At 40.9% G+C, this 16062-nt stretch overlaps 1 protein-coding gene across 1 annotated transcript in view; it reads left to right on the top strand.

Moving 5' to 3' along the window:
* The window catches only part of PRTG (protogenin), a 79934-nt gene that overhangs the window by 58363 nt on the left and 5509 nt on the right, over positions 1 to 16062 (top strand). The window contains exons 13-16 of the mRNA XM_031055902.1: positions 9963 to 10058; positions 10582 to 10768; positions 12391 to 12518; positions 13275 to 13445. Of these exons, the coding sequence (XP_030911762.1) occupies positions 9963 to 10058; positions 10582 to 10768; positions 12391 to 12518; positions 13275 to 13445 (582 nt within the window). The remainder of the gene's footprint in view (positions 1 to 9962; positions 10059 to 10581; positions 10769 to 12390; positions 12519 to 13274; positions 13446 to 16062) is intronic.

The following is a 16062-nucleotide window of genomic DNA, read 5'->3' as shown; positions in this document are numbered from 1 at the left end:
CCCTAATTGTAGATGCAGCTGGATATAGCCCATGCAGCCAAAATTTGCCTTAAGAAAAATACAGTGGTGGTTTCCCCTCACATGTATCTTGTTTGTTTTCCTGTCAGGATGGACTTGTTTGACACCTAACAAGTGTTTTAGTGCAGTTCCTTGTTACCCTCTGAAGGAGGAAAGAGCCAGACTGATTTTTAGTTGCCCTGCCTGAAACTTTTGCATCTTGCAGTCATGCTCGCAACAGCACAGACCCTAAAGCCTGAGATCTGAGTCACCAGACCACAGATGTTTTTGCAATGAAACCGTGCACCTCCTACAAAGTCACTGTGGTGCAAGTAATGATAGATAGTGTTTTCATTTTGCTGCACAAAAGGGTCAAAATGGCACGGGGAGTCCATGACAGACCAGCAGAAAATGTTGGTTCTGAAAGAAAATTTATATCATAGCTCCAGGGGGAAGTTTGGGCGCTGTGAACAGATTGCCTTTGTCATTGTGTGCAAATGTGTTGTTTGTAAGGTGATGCTGGATGTCAGGCAGTCAGTGCATATGTATGATAGATCTTGGTACCTAAACAAATGTTAAACCAAATTTGGTAAAGTGCTTGTTGAATTGTGTTTAGGTGTATCTTCTGGAAGCATTCCTCTTAGCATGAAGGTGTGGCAAATTGTCTAAACATTCTTTCTATCTGCAACCCAGAAATGTTGGTCTCTACTGGGGCGATCATCTTTTCAGCCTCTTGCACCTTACAGAAAAGACCTTTTATAGCATGCTCCTGTTTTGTAGCAGCATTTCTGTGTGGGTCATTCCTTTTCCCTTTTCCTGAGCACTGTAATAATGTTTGATTCACTGGCAGTGTTCTGTCACTTGTGCAGGGCTCACTGCTGTGTGTAAGGGAACCTGTTGTGTGGGGTGGCACATCCTGTTTGGATCACTGCATGAATTCTCAGTGGACATGTGTGTGTTAGTAACTGGGTAATTACAGCTCTGCTGGCTCCTTCGGACACTCTCCCTCCCCCCTCTGCCTCCCTTTCTTCTTGCAGAGATGGCCTCTCTACATAATTCCATTAAAGTGATTGTGCTCCGAGGGGTGGACTCAGGGGCAGTGCTCTCATCTTTCAAAGCAGGACCAATGAGCTATGTGCTTTCCACTGGGCAGCAACAAAAGAAAAGGTCTCTTAGAAGAAAAGAAGAGCACAAAAGATCAAAATTAGGTGTTTGTCCAGGCCTCTGGTATTGCTTTCAAGTTAGCTTTTGAGGGCTCACTTTGAAAACGGTGAGCCAGGCTAGTTAACATAAGGGTGTCTGCTGGTTTAGAGGGCATTGTTAGAATAATATTGGAAGAGAGCTTTTTGCAACTGAACAGTTCTCTGAAATGCAGGAGAAACATTGGGACTGATGGCAGACCTTGCAGGCATGGTGGGAATGTCCTACACCCATGAGGAAATAGAGAAAATTTAAAATCCTTGAGCTTTGCTTCACTTATTTTAAAAATATTAGAGAGCTTTAGACAGTTCTCATTTCTGTGGGCCCCAAATGCTGAAATTCTGTGTGCTGGGAGCTCATCCTGCCCTGCCAGCCCTCCCCCAGCAGTTTGTGTATGAAGCTGCTGTTGCTGCTGGTGGGCAGTAGGAGAGGTGATGTTTTTACTGCAAGGGGGTGTGAGGTGTTGTTTGTCCTGGGGCCCTCGGAGGGGATAGCACAGAGCTACAAAAGGGATACAGACCCTTTTCAGATTTAGACAAATAAGCCAGAGCCATCGAAAGCCCTGGAAAGCCAGACTGTTCAGCTGGATCAATTCACATGTGTCATATGTTCCAGTTTCTACCAAAATAAACTTTTACAATTTTGTACAAAGAACAAATTGCTTCGTTTCTACTTCAGTTATTTGGTTTGCAAAGGAGAACATGAGTATCACAGGCAGTCTTTGTTCTATCTAAATGTTTAAAGTTACCTTTAAATTGAAAAATAAGTCATGACATAAAATATTGGCAATTTGTAACTATCAAATTACCTATTTGATACTTACAAATTACCAATATTTTATATGTCATTTACCTATGGTACCTATTACTATTACAAATTATCAAATTTGTAACTATCAAACTATCTTAATGTGATATTAAAAGGTTGTTATTTAAAATTTTATCAATTCAGTTGTGCAACCAATTGCAATTCCAATTAATTTAAAATAAAAGAAATTAAATATTATTATTTGAAGCCAGTAATAATGCTTAGAAATTACATATCCAGAGCTTCAACAAGTTTTTCAAAACTGTAATAGAATATGGTTGCTTAACTGTGTTTAATTGTTTAATGTAATGTATAAATAAAGTAAAAGGGCATTTTTTTAGAAAAATGCAATAAAATCCAGTACTGAAAATCTGAGAGGGAATACCTGCTTTAGGGAAGAACAGACCTGAGTCTGTATCACCCTCCTGCCTCCCAGCTCTGTGTTTGTGTTTGGCTTGATGCGCTTCTCTCTGTCCTTTTCCTCTGCTACATTTGAAATGTATTTGCTTATTTTCCTAATAAGTTTCTGCTGTATTTACATTACTTTGCTTCAAAAGTACATTTTTAAGGATAGTATTTCTCAGCGCTCTTCCTTTCCCACCCTTCCCCCTTAATAATTCCCCTGGACCTCTGTTGCTTGGAGCAGACTTTGGCTAGCCCCAGATTCGGTGTCAGAGGCCGTGACCCCATGTCAGAGCAGCCCATGCTGCTGGCCTCTTCTTTGAATAATTATCTGGAGTTTATTGTGTTGAAGGGATGGGCTTGGGGGCAGCACAATCACCCTGGCAAACCAGACCAATGAGCCCTCCAGCCAGACCACTACCCAACAATGGACCTGTAGGTTACACAAAAAATCCAGCAGCACAAAAGATTAAATTAAAAATGGACATTTGGACACGGAAGTTTTGTCCTTAGAACAACTATTTTTTCAGTCTGCTGTGGGTTTGATACTTTTAACTGAAAGGAAAAAAGTATTATTTTAAATTTTGTATGCAAGCTAGAATGAAGTTGAAATATTTTCTTATCTCCTTCCTTAACTGTTAGAATTGCCATACTGGCTGTAGCTTAAGAAGTTGTTTCTAAGTTTTTAGTCACTGAACTCGGCTTAAAACATCAAGACCCCAAACATTTTTTTTTCTGTAGAAATTTATTTATAATTTTATTTTATATTTTATTAATTATTTTATAAACAAGAGCCCCCAGTAGTTTAATTTCTATCCATATTTTCCTTTTAAATTGTTGAGAACAGGGGTATCCAAAACAGGCATGAAAGTGTGTTTCAACACTGAATGATAGTAAAATGTCCATTTTCTTTCATCTTCCCTATCTTTTGCTCCCTGCAAAGAGGACTTAAAATGTCTGAAATCCAGATTGTGGGGTGCTGTCTCTTCTTATCAGGACTGAATGAAAGGCTGCTGGAGGTGGACTCACTGTTCTGGAGGGGTGGAAAAAAAAAAGAAGTTCTTTCATGGTCTGACCTCGGATTCTTTCTTAATTTTATCTAGCCCTGACCTGTTGGCTCTGCTCTGGCTCCTTTCAAGGCCTTCAGAGCTTCACAAACATGCAGCAGCTGAAAGAAACAATGACAGGGCTTTTAGGGGCTGCAATATTACACTCGCTTGTAACCTTGGCTAAGTAGCCTGTAAACAGATGCTTTCTCTGAAGCATTTGCCAAAAAGCCAAAATTTTGGCTGTGTTGATATCAGCAAACACTTTTTAACACTTTTGGTTGGGGACTCCTGATTTTGTATTCAATATAAGGTTCAGCTGAACGAGCAGTTACCCAGAGTGTGCCTCGTGTGTACAATATATAAAAACCTGCTGTTACAGGTTTTATACTTACCTTTAATGCTATAAATTTACATAGGACAGACGAATCATGTGAAAACAAATTGTCAAAATCTGAATGGGATAAACTGATTTGAAGATAGTGTTAATATGTAATCAGCACATTTGTATTTCTCTGCATTCTTCTGAGAAGGGAGGATGGAGCTATACATTGATTAGGAGTTTTCATTGGCTGTGTTGTTAGTGTCATGCTGCTTTAGTCTTAGAGAGTTTTAATAATGTAATACAATGTTGAAAATGGAATTTTTGTTCCTGTGAATGTGTAAGTGACTTTATTTTTCTTAGTAACTTTTCCTAAAAGTTTGGTCTGTGCAGTCTTGGTAATTTAAGAATGAAGTCGCTGCATTATAAAGTGCTTCACCAGCTGCAAAGTGATTAGAAGCACGTTTCTGTTTTTAGTGGTTTAAGTGCAAATACAGGCATTTAATCTTTGGTGCCTCCCGTTTTTCCAGCTGTGTCCTTTGGAGGTGCATGAGGCCACCACCTGGCTGCTGTGAGCTATAACTCTGCCAGATGGAATGAGCCTTCCCCTCCCCATGCCACCTCCATCACTTGGGAATGGCTTCAAAGCAGAGAACTTCGAGTTGCTTCTGCCTACCACTGTGTCTATATTTACTAGAGCATTTATACTATCCCAGGCTTTCAAAACTAGGCTCTGAATGTTGAATCTGTACTAAAATCTTAAGTGTTGGAAAAGAAAATGGGAGTATCTGAATATGAATATGAATATTTCTGACTGGCAACTGTTTTGTAGTTGCAAGTTTTCCCCTTCCTGAAAGAGAAATAGAAGATTTACATAGAAGCACGGCTGATGGCAGGAGTAAAAAATACTGAATAATTTCAAGCTGGTGCAATAAAATGTAGATGTTCCAATGAAGTGTAGAGCAACAGAACAGCTAGTAAGTCTCAATTCTTGGTGATATTTTTGCAGTTTCTCTGTTTATCACATCCAGACAGATAAACAGCTGTGGTTCTCCCTCCATGCTGGGAAATGAAATTAATTGTCTCCAAAACAGGTTGGAACATCTGAGTGCACTGTAGAATTTTTTTGAAGAATCTGTATCTGCTGTGACCTTCCTGTCTGCTTTCTGACAAGCTAAATATAATCTCTAAGATTATGTATCAGGGATGGAGTAAGACAGTGAAATACACCAATAAATCATTGTCTTCTGAATTCTTACTGAAATTCAGCTACTGCAATGTTTTAAGTTTTTGCAAGTTGCAATCCATGTTTTAAATTATAGTTCAACTTAATTTTTTTTTGCTCATACTTGCAGTGTTTAACTTTGTTCTAGTTTGACTCTGAGGTGTAGAACCCATTCATAGACTCACAAAATGAAGGCAAGGCTCCCCCATGTGTCTCTCTGCTGAAAGACCTACCGGGTTGGATCTGCAGGACTCACTGCAAATGTTTATGGGGGAATGAATGACAGGATTTGGGGTTTAAAGGTGATATTCCAGTGGAATATCACCAGGGAGCAGTGACCTACTTACAACAACTGCCATAGGAAGATGAGGCTGAGCCAACATAAATTACAAACCAGTAGTTTTTGGGACAGTATCTATTTTGATATTTGAAGTTAATCAAAATAAGGCATAAACAGAGGCATAAACTTTTTCCTACTCTTATTTTATAGGAGTATTGTTGCCAGAAGCAAAATTTGTGCCTCTGATGGAAGTGTTATTGATGTGTTCTTAATGCTGATAGGTTTTGGTTACACAAAAAAGGTGTGTGCAGCAGATCCCTTGTGTGAAACTACTGCAACTTATCACATCCACTGTGTGATGTCTTCTAAGTCGATCTCTGTGTGTTCCAGAGGCACTGCTGTAATAAAACATATGAATTAGCTTTAGTGTGTTACTGTCAGCATTGCTGCCAACCCCCCGAGTTGTACAGTGTAGATTTTTTGTCCTTTCCACCAGCTGATTTAAGTAATAACAATGCCTATTAAAGACCTCTAGGTGCTGTGACAATTTTAACACAGTCTAATACCAACAGCAGAAAAACCCCCAAATGATATTTAACAGAAACAAATTTTAAAATTCTGCCAGTTGGTAAATGGGCTACAGAATTGTTCCTGTTCACCTTAGGACTGGGAACAAGCCTTCAGCCTCCACACAAATGCTGGCAATTGCAAGAGAATTAATTGAAACAATTCAGTGTTACCAATTATTTAGAGAAGTTTTGAAAATGCAGAGATGAAATCTTGATGTGTGTTTTATTTACTCAGGTTGAGCAGGCTGAGTAAATCCCTGCACCTGCCTTGTTCCTGAAGAGCTGTGATTTTCTGTGGAGGGATGTGTTCCTCCTGGGTCTGCTGTGAGCAGGACTGCTCCCTCCAAGCCTCCTGTGCATGAGTAGTACACACTGGATTTCAGGCTGTCAGTCCCCAGGTGGCCATGCTATCCCCAGTCTTTTATCAATGATTTATGTGTAAACTACTCAAAATACCTGTGCTGGTTAAAGATAAAGCTCTTGAAGTTTGTTTTCTCTCTACGGATGTGTCTGGCTTGGAGTGTTTGATCCAGCTGGTGAACTGTGAGATGAAAGTGTTTGTGCCAGGTGTGTGTTAGGATTGCCACTGAGCAGTAAATCATATCATCGGCCTGAAAATGAAATGTAAAATTGTAAAAAATGTTCTAAACAAAGGCTACTTCAGACAAAAATTATTTCCCACCACCTCATAAAACAAATAGCGAGCAAATAAGTGTTGGAACTGAGGCAGGGCTTCGGCAGAGCTTTGGTTACTGTGTTTGGCACATGGTGAAAAGAACTACCAACGTGGATCTGCATCTTGGTGGTGTTTTGATCTGGTCTTTCCTTACCTTATGTGTGTACTCTGTGAAGAAAGTTTCACATCAGTTTCTATTGCTGCTCAGTACAGTGCCTTTGATTCTTTTCTATTCTCCTTTTTAGGTGACTGTAGCATTTAGGCTTTCCTAGGTCAGTACATAAGTACTCTTCCCTCCTCAGTTGCTATTTCAGTTCTAGAAACCAGCAGATGGGTTTAACCATTGATGCCCTAATGTGTGACAGCTTAAAAATTCTGACATTGCTTTTGGCTTGAACTGGTCCTGCTACCAATTAAACCGTGATATCATGAAGTGTAAATAACCCTGGTTTTCAGATGGTATAGACTAGTTGGGGGACTTTACTTTTAAAAAGTTTTTCCTGTATAAAGATAATTCTGCTTGAAACTTCTTGTGTTAAATAGGAATAAGAAGAATAGCATTCAATATTGTGCTTCTTCTACATGTAGAGTGTTAAGGATACTTAAAGTAAGATTTCAGAAAGGTATTTTTCTCAAAGATATTTGAATTTTTTGTGGGAGTTAGATGTTTTTGCCTTTCTTCCACATCCCATTATTCTTCCTTTTCTCCTCAATCAAGTGATAATGAAGAATTCAGTTTAAAAAAATGCGGTGAGGATAAACAGACCTCACAGGCTCCTCATTCAGCTCAGCAGGGCACTAGAGCTCGGCCATCCCTCATTTCACAGTGAAGATGATCAGTTCTGGGTGAGCACTTTCAAAGGGCAGGGAGTTTTTGAAGGTGCTCGGCAGGATGATGGATGGATGGCCGTGCCTGTCACGCTGTGTCCTGCGGAAATGCGGCGGGGGCAGCGGCCGGAGGGGCACCGGGAGGCTCCGGGGCGCTCAGCACTGCCCCAGCCCCGGGCTCTGCCCCATCTCGGGGCTTTCTCCCATCTCCAGCTCTGCCCCATCCCGGGCTCTGCCCCATCTCGGGGCTTTCTCCCATCTCCAGCTCTGCCCCATCCCGGGCTCTGCCCCATCTCCAGCTCTGCCCCATCTCGGGGCTCTGCCCCATCCCCGGGCTCTGCCCCGGCCCCGGCTGTGCCCCAGCTCGGCTGGCACTGGGCACTTGTTTCATAGCAGCCTCCGGAGTGTGGTCCCAGCGAGGCGTTAAAGGTGTCCTGATGAGCTCAGATTTTAATTCTGGCTTTGTTTTTGAATCCTTGACTGCACGCTAATGTGTGTTCCTGCTGCAGGCTGAGAGCTTGGGAAGGGGTTTCTACTTTTCTGAGATGCATGCTGTAATATTCCTTAACAAGGCACCCTAGATTTTGGTGTATTCAAATCACTTGCAACTTTGAAAGATTTTTATCATTTATCATTTTGGTTGGGCTAAGTGTTCTTAAATTCACTTTGCAGTTTTACAGTTTTAAAAAAAGATTGTAATTCTTTACATATAAGATCTTATTATTTTTCTGAATTTTCAATATTAGAATTCCATATTTTCTTTTATCACATGCTTAAGATTATTCTGTGTGTTTGTATCCATCTCCTTTTTTTCTAATTTGTAATTTGTTGCCTAGGAACAACTGATGTCATCTGTTGTAAAAGCACAATTGTAAAGTCAAAAAAACCTTCAAAGCAAATGAGAATTTTACTCTAGTTTGAAAAACCATGGTTTTTAATTTTCTTGTTTTTCTTCTACATTTTGTTATTTACATTGTCTGCTTGTGATGCTAAAATCTTCAAAAAGTGGGAATGGCCTCCTCTTGCCTATTCTACCATTAAGGTCAAACACATAAAAGAAATACTTCAAATATAATAATCCAAATACTGGAGCCCTTTTGCTTTTGCACCTATATTTGGATTTGGTAAAATAACCTTTCAAAAAAACCCATAAAATACATAGAGATGTTAACTCTACCTAGTGATATCTCATTTACAGCTGATATGGGTAACTACAGCACAAAACGTGTCTATTTCAAAATAAATACTAAAAGATTTTAGAAAAGGCATTATTAGGAATTTACTCTGCCACCTTTCCAGAAGCATCCAATCATTCTGTTCAGATGGTGTTGCTGGTGCAGTGACTGCAGAGGGAGCCAGCGATCTGATGGAAACAACAGTCCCATTCCTGGTCAAGGAATGTCAGGACTTTGTGCTCCTGTTTATTTCATGAGAGGCCACATCAAATCTCATCTAAAAGGAGAAAGGGGAGAGCTTATTTTGAGAAGGGACAATATTATGCTATCTTAGGGCAAAGAAAAAAGACATGAGCAAGATCAGCACAGTTATATAACATCTGAAACTTCCGAAAATCCTAATTAAAAGCAATGTGTTCACGTCATCAGAAGAGAAGAATATCCCAGTGCCTGCATTAGTCCTGGGGTGAAGTTTAGCTCATATGAGTTGGTAGCAAACGCTGCCACCCTGCAAGTCACTGTTGTGTGCAAGGGGTTGGTTGCAAATGCAGTTGCAAGGGAGTAGCTGCAGGAAGCAGAGGAGACACCCTGGAGCCTGCACTCGGCCTCCTGTGGGTGCCCCATGCCATCACCGCTTAGAGAGCTCCAGGGCCCTTCCCAACTCATTCCTCTGCAGCAAATTTTCACTTGGAACAAGGCCAGCATGTCATCAACAGATCAGAGAAGCAGCAAACTGAAATGTGGCCGCCCAGAGGTGTGGGCAGAGAAAGGGAACGGGGAGATCCTTCCAGCTTGGGATGGTGGCCCTCTAGGACTGCCAGAACCAGTTTGCAAGAAAACATATGGAGGCAGAATTTCCTAGTCAAAGCATTATTAACAATCCCTGTTGTTTCACAGTTTATCTCCTTTGGAGCCTGGAACCAAAACATTTCCCATTTCTTTGCTGGGTGCTGTCCTGCCATTGCTTTGACTGCCGTGCTTCCTTGCAGCTTGTGTATCCAGAAACAGATGTTGGTCTCTGTGGACCTCCTGCTGTTTGTGTTAACAGATCTTTATTAAAGGTCTGAAAACAGTATGCTGAATCATACTATTAAATCTAGCTCTGTAGCTGTGAAGGTGTGGCTTTGTTACAGATAGAAGTGTGATATTTGTCCTACTCCCATTGGTTCTGTTACAAACCTTTGCTTTAGGCTATTGCCAGTGACATTGGGAGATAACTGACTGTTTCTGAGCAAAGAATTGGGGGAATTCAAAGGGCTGGAGAAAAAGGGAGGCTTCCAGGCCTCCCAGTCCACTGCTCATAGCAAACAAGTTTTGAAACAAACTTTCAGGAGCATCAGTTTGTCTCATTATCTGTAGAAGTCCAAATAGCCTTTTTTTCTTTCTTTCTTTTTTATTTTTCTTGAGCTTAATTATTCCTTTGCTCTTTCTGCAGATCCTAGAAGAAAGTATCATGTAAGGCTGCTGGCGTACAACAGTATGGAAGAAGGTTATCAGGCTGACCAAACAGTCAGCACTCCAGGATGTGTCTGTAAGTATTGTAGATGCATGAAGAATTTATTGAGGGTTGAGGTGTCTCGGGGTCCCAGCAGCTCTGTGTTTTTAACTTTTAAACAATCAATTAATTCTGTGTAAAACAGAGAACAAGAACGATCGTATCAGTGACAAATACTGCAACTGAGACAGAGCCCTGTGTTCATGAAGCACAGCTGAAGAAAGAAGACAGCCCAAGCACATTTCCTTCCCTTGCTGAACTATCTGCATCATCTAACATGATGTATCTATATCTTATGAGCAATTTGTCTCTTTCTCTTGTCTCTGCTGATAGTTTTGACTTCATTTTTGAATAAACGAGTGGGATTGCAGAAATTATACTGGACACGTATTGGGTGAGGAGGGATCTCTAATAGCTTTAACCAGATTCCTGGGTCTGAATACCAGGTACTCCTGGGTTAGGGAAGATTTGTATCTAAACTGTGGGCTCAGACCTCTCCTGTAACCAGCATCTGTACCCAGTGCAGTTATTAACTCCTGCTGCTGTTTTGTTTTACCAGCTGTCCGTGACCGCATGGTGCCGCCGCCGCCGCCCCCTCACCACCTGTATGCCAAAGCCAACACCTCCTCATCCATCTTCCTGCACTGGGGCAAGCCTGCCTTCACCTCTGCCCAGCTCATCAACTACACCGTGCGCTGCAACCCCGTGGGGCTGCAGAACGCCTCCCTGGTCCTCTACCTGCAGACGTGAGTGCACCTTGGACTCCTGCATTGCCAGTTCCACATCCTTCCCGCTCACTTTCTACTCTTCCTGCTCTCTTTTCATTTTCTTTTACTAGCAACAACTTTTATTTCCCTCAGAGGACTCTGTGTTTTGCCCATTGGCTGCTAGGGGTTTTTTAAGATCTATTCATAGAACAGCTTCATTCTCTACCAATGATCCTTGGTAGTTTTGGGTCATTGGGCTAGCTCTTTGATTGTTTAATATCTTTTTAGCTGTCTAGATTGAATTTAATTCTAAGCTTTTTTTTCAACTATACCAAAGACCATACCTATTTTATAGGTGCCTTGTCTGGGCAAAGATGGGACTTAGTCCAGTGTCTGACTTTAAGACCAAAAATGAGAATTTTTGAGGGGTTGAGGATTTCATTGTGGGAATGCCGTGTTCCTGAGTGTGTGGCACCCTGCCAGGGGAAAGCTGAGTAGGATTGCTTGCTCTGCAGAGAAGTAATGTGTGAGGCACAGAATGGCTGAACAGAGAAGGGAGCCTGCCTTGGGTTGCTGTTCAGCCTCTCTCCAGGTGGTGTGGGAGCAGAGCACTGCTCTGTGCTGGGGGCTGTGGGGCTGCTGAGGGAATCCATGTGTGTAACTCCCTCAGAACTTCAGTTCACCCAAGCCCCTAAATAAGAAAAATGCTGTCTTAAAGGATAAATAGTTTCCATCCTTATATTCATGGTTTTCTCTTCCAAGAACACATCTGCTGCTGTATAACTCCCGGCTTAATGATTAGACACAGTATAATCACCATGTAAAGTTCTTAGTGTGCCATGTGGAGCATAGCAATGAGTGCTGCTTTTTGTGATTGGATGAGGCTATTGCAAGTACTGGTTACTGCCCCTGCAGTACCAAAGATGAAAATACTAAAAGAGATTTAATAAAGCAATATCTGTAGAGTAAGACCATTTTAAATTGAGATTTAATCTTGATGGGGTATTATCATCCAGAATTAACCCTGGCATATATGAAGGATTTCCCTCTGCCCCAGAATCAAAGTAAAATGTCTACTACTGACTTTCTGATCAAATTGTAAACTGCAGTATTATAATTAATAGAATCAATTCTGCAATTAGTATATTACTAAATATTGCTACCAGATCAGTAAGGAGCATTCATACTTATCCCCTAAACATGAGGTGTGGAGGCCATAAGTGGAAAGGACGTTGTCTGTATAGCCTCTGTGTGTGAACTGGGAAGCAGATCCACGTCCCTTCTCGGCTGTGACACTGGTTGCAGTTTGTAACTCCAGCTTGAAGCAGTGTCCTATGGACAAGTGTGGAAAGAGCTGAGTTTGGGATACCTGCTGGTGATCCAGCCAATAATATTGTTTGTGCATCAGCTGTTCAAACAACATTTATAAAAAGTTGAGCTCACTTCAATTGACAGCAGATACAGCATCCTTCTGAGAGCTCCAGGGCTGGTGCAATTGCGTTTCCAGGCAGGCAGCACAGATGTGCCACGTGTCTGGACTTGGACTGGTTTGTCCTGTGTGGAACTGACATGGGAATCTACTCATGTGGCCGAGACATCTGATTTGGGGATCTTAAGTCAACTGCTGCTGTTTAATACATTTTATTCCTTCATCTGTCCAGGTCAGAGACTCACATGTTAGTTCAAGGTCTTGAGCCAAAAACCATGTATGAATTTGCAGTTCGACTGCATGTGGACCAGCTCTCCAGTCCTTGGAGTCCTGTAGTCTACCATACTACCCTCCCTGAAGGTAAGGAACCAGGGACTCTGTGGTCCTAAGAACATTTTGTAAACCAAATAGCCTGAAAAAGTGCTTATTAATTTTGGCCTGTGTGTAGGAGAGGGAAATCCTTTCTTCTGAGACACAGGTAGTGCTCTTCTTGGTGAGACATAGAAAAATGCTAGCAGGGAAATCCTTGTTTTGGAACTATGGAATTATTTTGCAAAATCCACCTAAATCAGCATTGATTTTTGTATAAAGTGTGATGCTTTCACTACTAGCAGCAACTGACTAGAAATAACTTAAATAAATACCTTAAAATATGTATATATTGAAGAGGTGTGGCTGATTCATCGGCATTTATGAAAACATATTTTAAACCCCAGAAGTTTTGGAAACTGTAAGAATATTACACATCTGCTGCCTTAGCTGCTGGTTTGATTTACTGTCAGCTTGGTAGGGGAAAATCCACACCTGCAGTTCCATGTTCCCACCAAAGCAGTGTTTGAGAGGTACTTGTTCACAGGATAATGAAGTGGGAGGTTGTCAGTAATTGTTTCTTTCTGGAGATGAGGGAAAAATACAAAACTTGCTTTTACAGAATCTAAGCTATTGTGTAGCTCAGAGGTAACAGGAGAGTGTCTCTGAGGAGCAGTATGTGGTGGTTTCAATGTGGTGTCTGGGATGCAGCAGTAACCATTAGGACTGCACATCAGTTCCTTTCTGAGCAATTTAATTGCATGTAAATTGGGTTAGCCTAATAGCATTGTGTTACTGTTCTCACAGCACCATCTGGCCCTCCAGTAGGAGTGAAGGTGACTTTGATAGAGGATAATACTGCTTTGGTTTCCTGGAAGCCACCTGATGGTCCTGAAACAGTTGTCACACGGTACACTATCCTCTATGCATCCCGGAAGGCCTGGATTGCTGGGGAATGGCAAGTGTTGCACAGAGAAGGTAAACTAAAATCATCAACCTATGAACTGCATAAACACTGATGCTATTTGTAAGATGCTTTGTTACTTTCAGCAACCTTGGACTCCACTACTACTATGAATTATGAAATAAATTCATGTAAATGTTCACATGAAAGTTCCAAATAGTTTAGAATTATTGCCATGGGAAGATGTATTAAAAAACAAGTTCATATTCAGAAGGTGAGGGGAGAAGGGGCTCTCTGTGTTGCTTTGGAGCTCAGTGTGTACCTGAAAACCAAAATGTCTTGAAAATCCAATTACATCCATCTTAGTTTCATTGTAACCATGATTGTGATGGTTTCATTTTGTAAATGCACTCTTTGAAATGTGAAGTCTCTGAGATGTTTAACTGTGGCTGTGTGGGTTTATGGTTTCTGTCAATCACTGCCAATCCAGTTAGCTCAGTTTGCATAATGAACTTTCTCCTACTCCCAGTAAATCACTCTGCAAATTCAATTTACCTCTCTGGCTCTATTCTACTGCTGAGCCCCAGCTAATCTCACAGTATCTTGGGTATGCTGATGTGAACTGCACTCACATCCCTGTGATTAAATGTAGACATAGTATAAATTTTTGTAGGCACTTTTCTGAATAATACTGGGATTTGAAGAGCTGAATCAAGAACAGATTTCTACTGTAGCCAGAAAAAAAGTAAAAGGCATTTATTGTTCTGTTGATGGTCAAAATAGACAGAGGTAGTTCAGAATAGATAATGTTCTAATAATGTCTTAACCAGAGAGGAAAGCTCAGTGTTACAGAGTAAAGTCATGTGCTTGAGTTGCCTGTTTAAGAGCATTGCCCTGGAAGAGTTACTGTTTTGTTGTTCTGTTGTGTTACCTGGCTGGAAACTTCACTATCAGCAGAGAGTGAGGCTGTAAATTTTCTGTGGAGATAATTCTAAAAACTTAATGAGTATGCTCTCACAGAAGATAATTCATTTCACCATCATGGAGAGTGAGCTGTTCTAGTTCAGAGCTGTTGTTCTTTGTGCTGCTCCTGAAGAGAGGGCAAAGGACCAACAGCCCCTCTGAAAGGTGGCAGTGCCACTTTGCTGCAGCACAATGGAGTTTGTCAGGCTGGCCTCAAAGAGAATGGGCAGCTGTGAAGAGTAGCAGGAAAAGGACTATTAAACTAAATTTGTGAAAAATAACTAGTCTGAAATATCAATCAGGTCTAACTACAGGGGAAGATTGAGCCCATGGGTTTTCACTATTAAAATTGTTCAGTGAAACAGTAATTTAAATAAAGTTGTCCAACTAAATTGTTGGTAGAAACAGTGATATTTTTATATTAAAGGACAAATTTACTGTTATTTTTTACTAAGTAAAATCCCCAGCAGATTTAAATTCACAGAGAGCTTATATTTGAAGACTAAATCTTGTCATTCTGTTGATGATACACTGTATTTGCTGCATGCAGCAAAGTGGCTGAATTGCTTTCAGATGCATTGTTCAGCTCAGTCATGCCTGTGAAACTGAACAGCATCTCTGGTAGTATTTCACCAGAGATTTCGATGGCAGCATGGCAATAACAGTAAACATTTTCATGTGTTCCCATACTGAGAGTGTTGGAGGGAATGAGCAAATGGAGAGCTGTAAATCTCAGTGTATTACTGTGTCCATCAATGTTAGAGCCACAAATTTTGCATTTTGACAGATATATTGGGGTTTGAGGCATGGTGTGGAATTCAGGCATCTTGTCACACTAGGACAATCTGTTATGGTCTTAGTTAAAGTATAGATGAAAAAGTCTGTGAAAGGAAATTAGTATGTAGAGATAAAATTGGGCACATACTCTGATCAGTCCTGTGACAGTCCTTCCATAGGTAATTTGAGATAGAAGTAGGGTTTGGGTTTTTTAATGCATTTATTCTGATTAGATGAGTTAACCTTATGCAAAAAATAGCATTGCTTTGTCTTGATGCTGGACTTCTTCTGCAGAAGATTTGTGAAATCTTGGCTCCATTCCATTCTCATACCTCCAGAGAAATCCCCTCAAATAAAAAAAACCAAACAACCCCAAATCAACCCTGCCACTTACAAAAGTCCTAGCATGGGCTTTAGTTTATGCAGGAAATTTTCTCCCAATCCACCCCCTAATTTACCCGGCAAAATCAGAAAGTATAGCTGCATTTTGGTGCTGATTGATGATGTGAGTTATGTTCCAGCCACCTCCCCCTTCTTCCCTAGCTCTCTTCAAGTGGATCAGAAGTTACAGCCCTTGCACACTTGGCGTGCAGTAAATCAGTACCAAGTGCTCCCTTGCTTTAGCAATGCAGCAGATTGGGAAGGAGCTGGTGGCAAGGAGCCTGTGATATTGAAATGTGACCTTTCACCCTGGCTGGTGCTAAATATTACAGCTCCTTTGGTTACAGATACCTCACATTTTACTTCAAATGCTTTCAGCTAATGGGGTTTTATTTATGGAAGAACTGAAACAGCTTTTGCAGTAACTTCCTTTTTGCCAAATGTATAATCTTTTCTGTCAACAAAACAACCTTATATTTTATAGGCTCCCATGATACTATAAATTTTGACTTCTCAAACTGATTAAAAAAGTTAAAATTTTGACTTCAGTCTGAGAAAGTAAATGGAATA

This window comes from Geospiza fortis, unplaced genomic scaffold (assembly GCF_000277835.1).
Source record: "Geospiza fortis unplaced genomic scaffold, GeoFor_1.0 scaffold171, whole genome shotgun sequence".
Lineage (NCBI taxonomy): Eukaryota > Metazoa > Chordata > Aves > Passeriformes > Thraupidae > Geospiza > Geospiza fortis.
Note: the sequence above shows the minus strand (reverse complement) of the source record. Positions and strands in the feature narration are given on the sequence as shown.